This window comes from Nansenia antarctica (assembly GCF_963989245.1).
Source record: "Nansenia antarctica genome assembly, chromosome: 2".
NCBI classification, from domain to species: domain Eukaryota; kingdom Metazoa; phylum Chordata; class Actinopteri; order Argentiniformes; family Microstomatidae; genus Nansenia; species Nansenia antarctica.
This window is the reverse complement of record NC_137675.1, coordinates 60,871,678-60,872,186: the sequence shown is the minus strand read 5'-3', so window position 1 is coordinate 60,872,186 and position 509 is coordinate 60,871,678. Positions and strand designations below refer to the sequence as shown.

The window sequence follows — 509 nt, the reverse complement described above, 5'->3', positions numbered from 1 at the left end:
ACAGTTTTAATGTCATGTCTTGAAAAAAACGACGGTTTTCTACAGCATCGCAAATGGGGTTATTTGTTGAGATTTAAAAATCTCTCCTATAGAGACTTAGCTCTGTCCTTCCATACCCTGTTCTCCCTCACTCACACTCATACACTAGTTAGCGTGGTGGATTGACACACGCAGTGGTGTGTAAGCCCTCCGTCTGTCCCATACACACAGAGAGAGAGAGAGAGAGAGAGAGAGAGAGGGAGAGAGAGAGTGGGGAGGGTGGGGGGGGGGGTCCTGATAGTGTCCCCATCCTTCCTCTCTTCCTCATCCTCTTCCTCCCTTCCTCATCCTCTTCCTTTTCTCCAGTTATCTCTCCTCACCACAGCTGCCTCCCCGTGTACGTCGGGGGTGCAGAAGGAACTGCAGAGGGACAGATAGAAAAGACAGCCAATCAATCCACACCGTCAGACACACACACACACATGCACACACACACACACACACACACACACACACACACAGAGAGAGAG

At 50.3% G+C, this 509-nt stretch overlaps 1 protein-coding gene across 1 annotated transcript in view; it reads right to left on the bottom strand.

The window, feature by feature from the left end:
* Positions 1-355: 355 nt before the first annotated feature.
* gprc5ba (G protein-coupled receptor, class C, group 5, member Ba) overlaps positions 356-509 on the bottom strand; it is a gene marked incomplete at both ends in the record, with an annotated part of 4,924 nt that continues 4,770 nt past the window's right edge. Inside the window, one exon of the mRNA XM_080522570.1 lies at positions 356-399. Within this exon, the coding sequence (XP_080378696.1) occupies positions 356-399 (44 nt within the window). The remainder of the gene's footprint in view (positions 400-509) is intronic.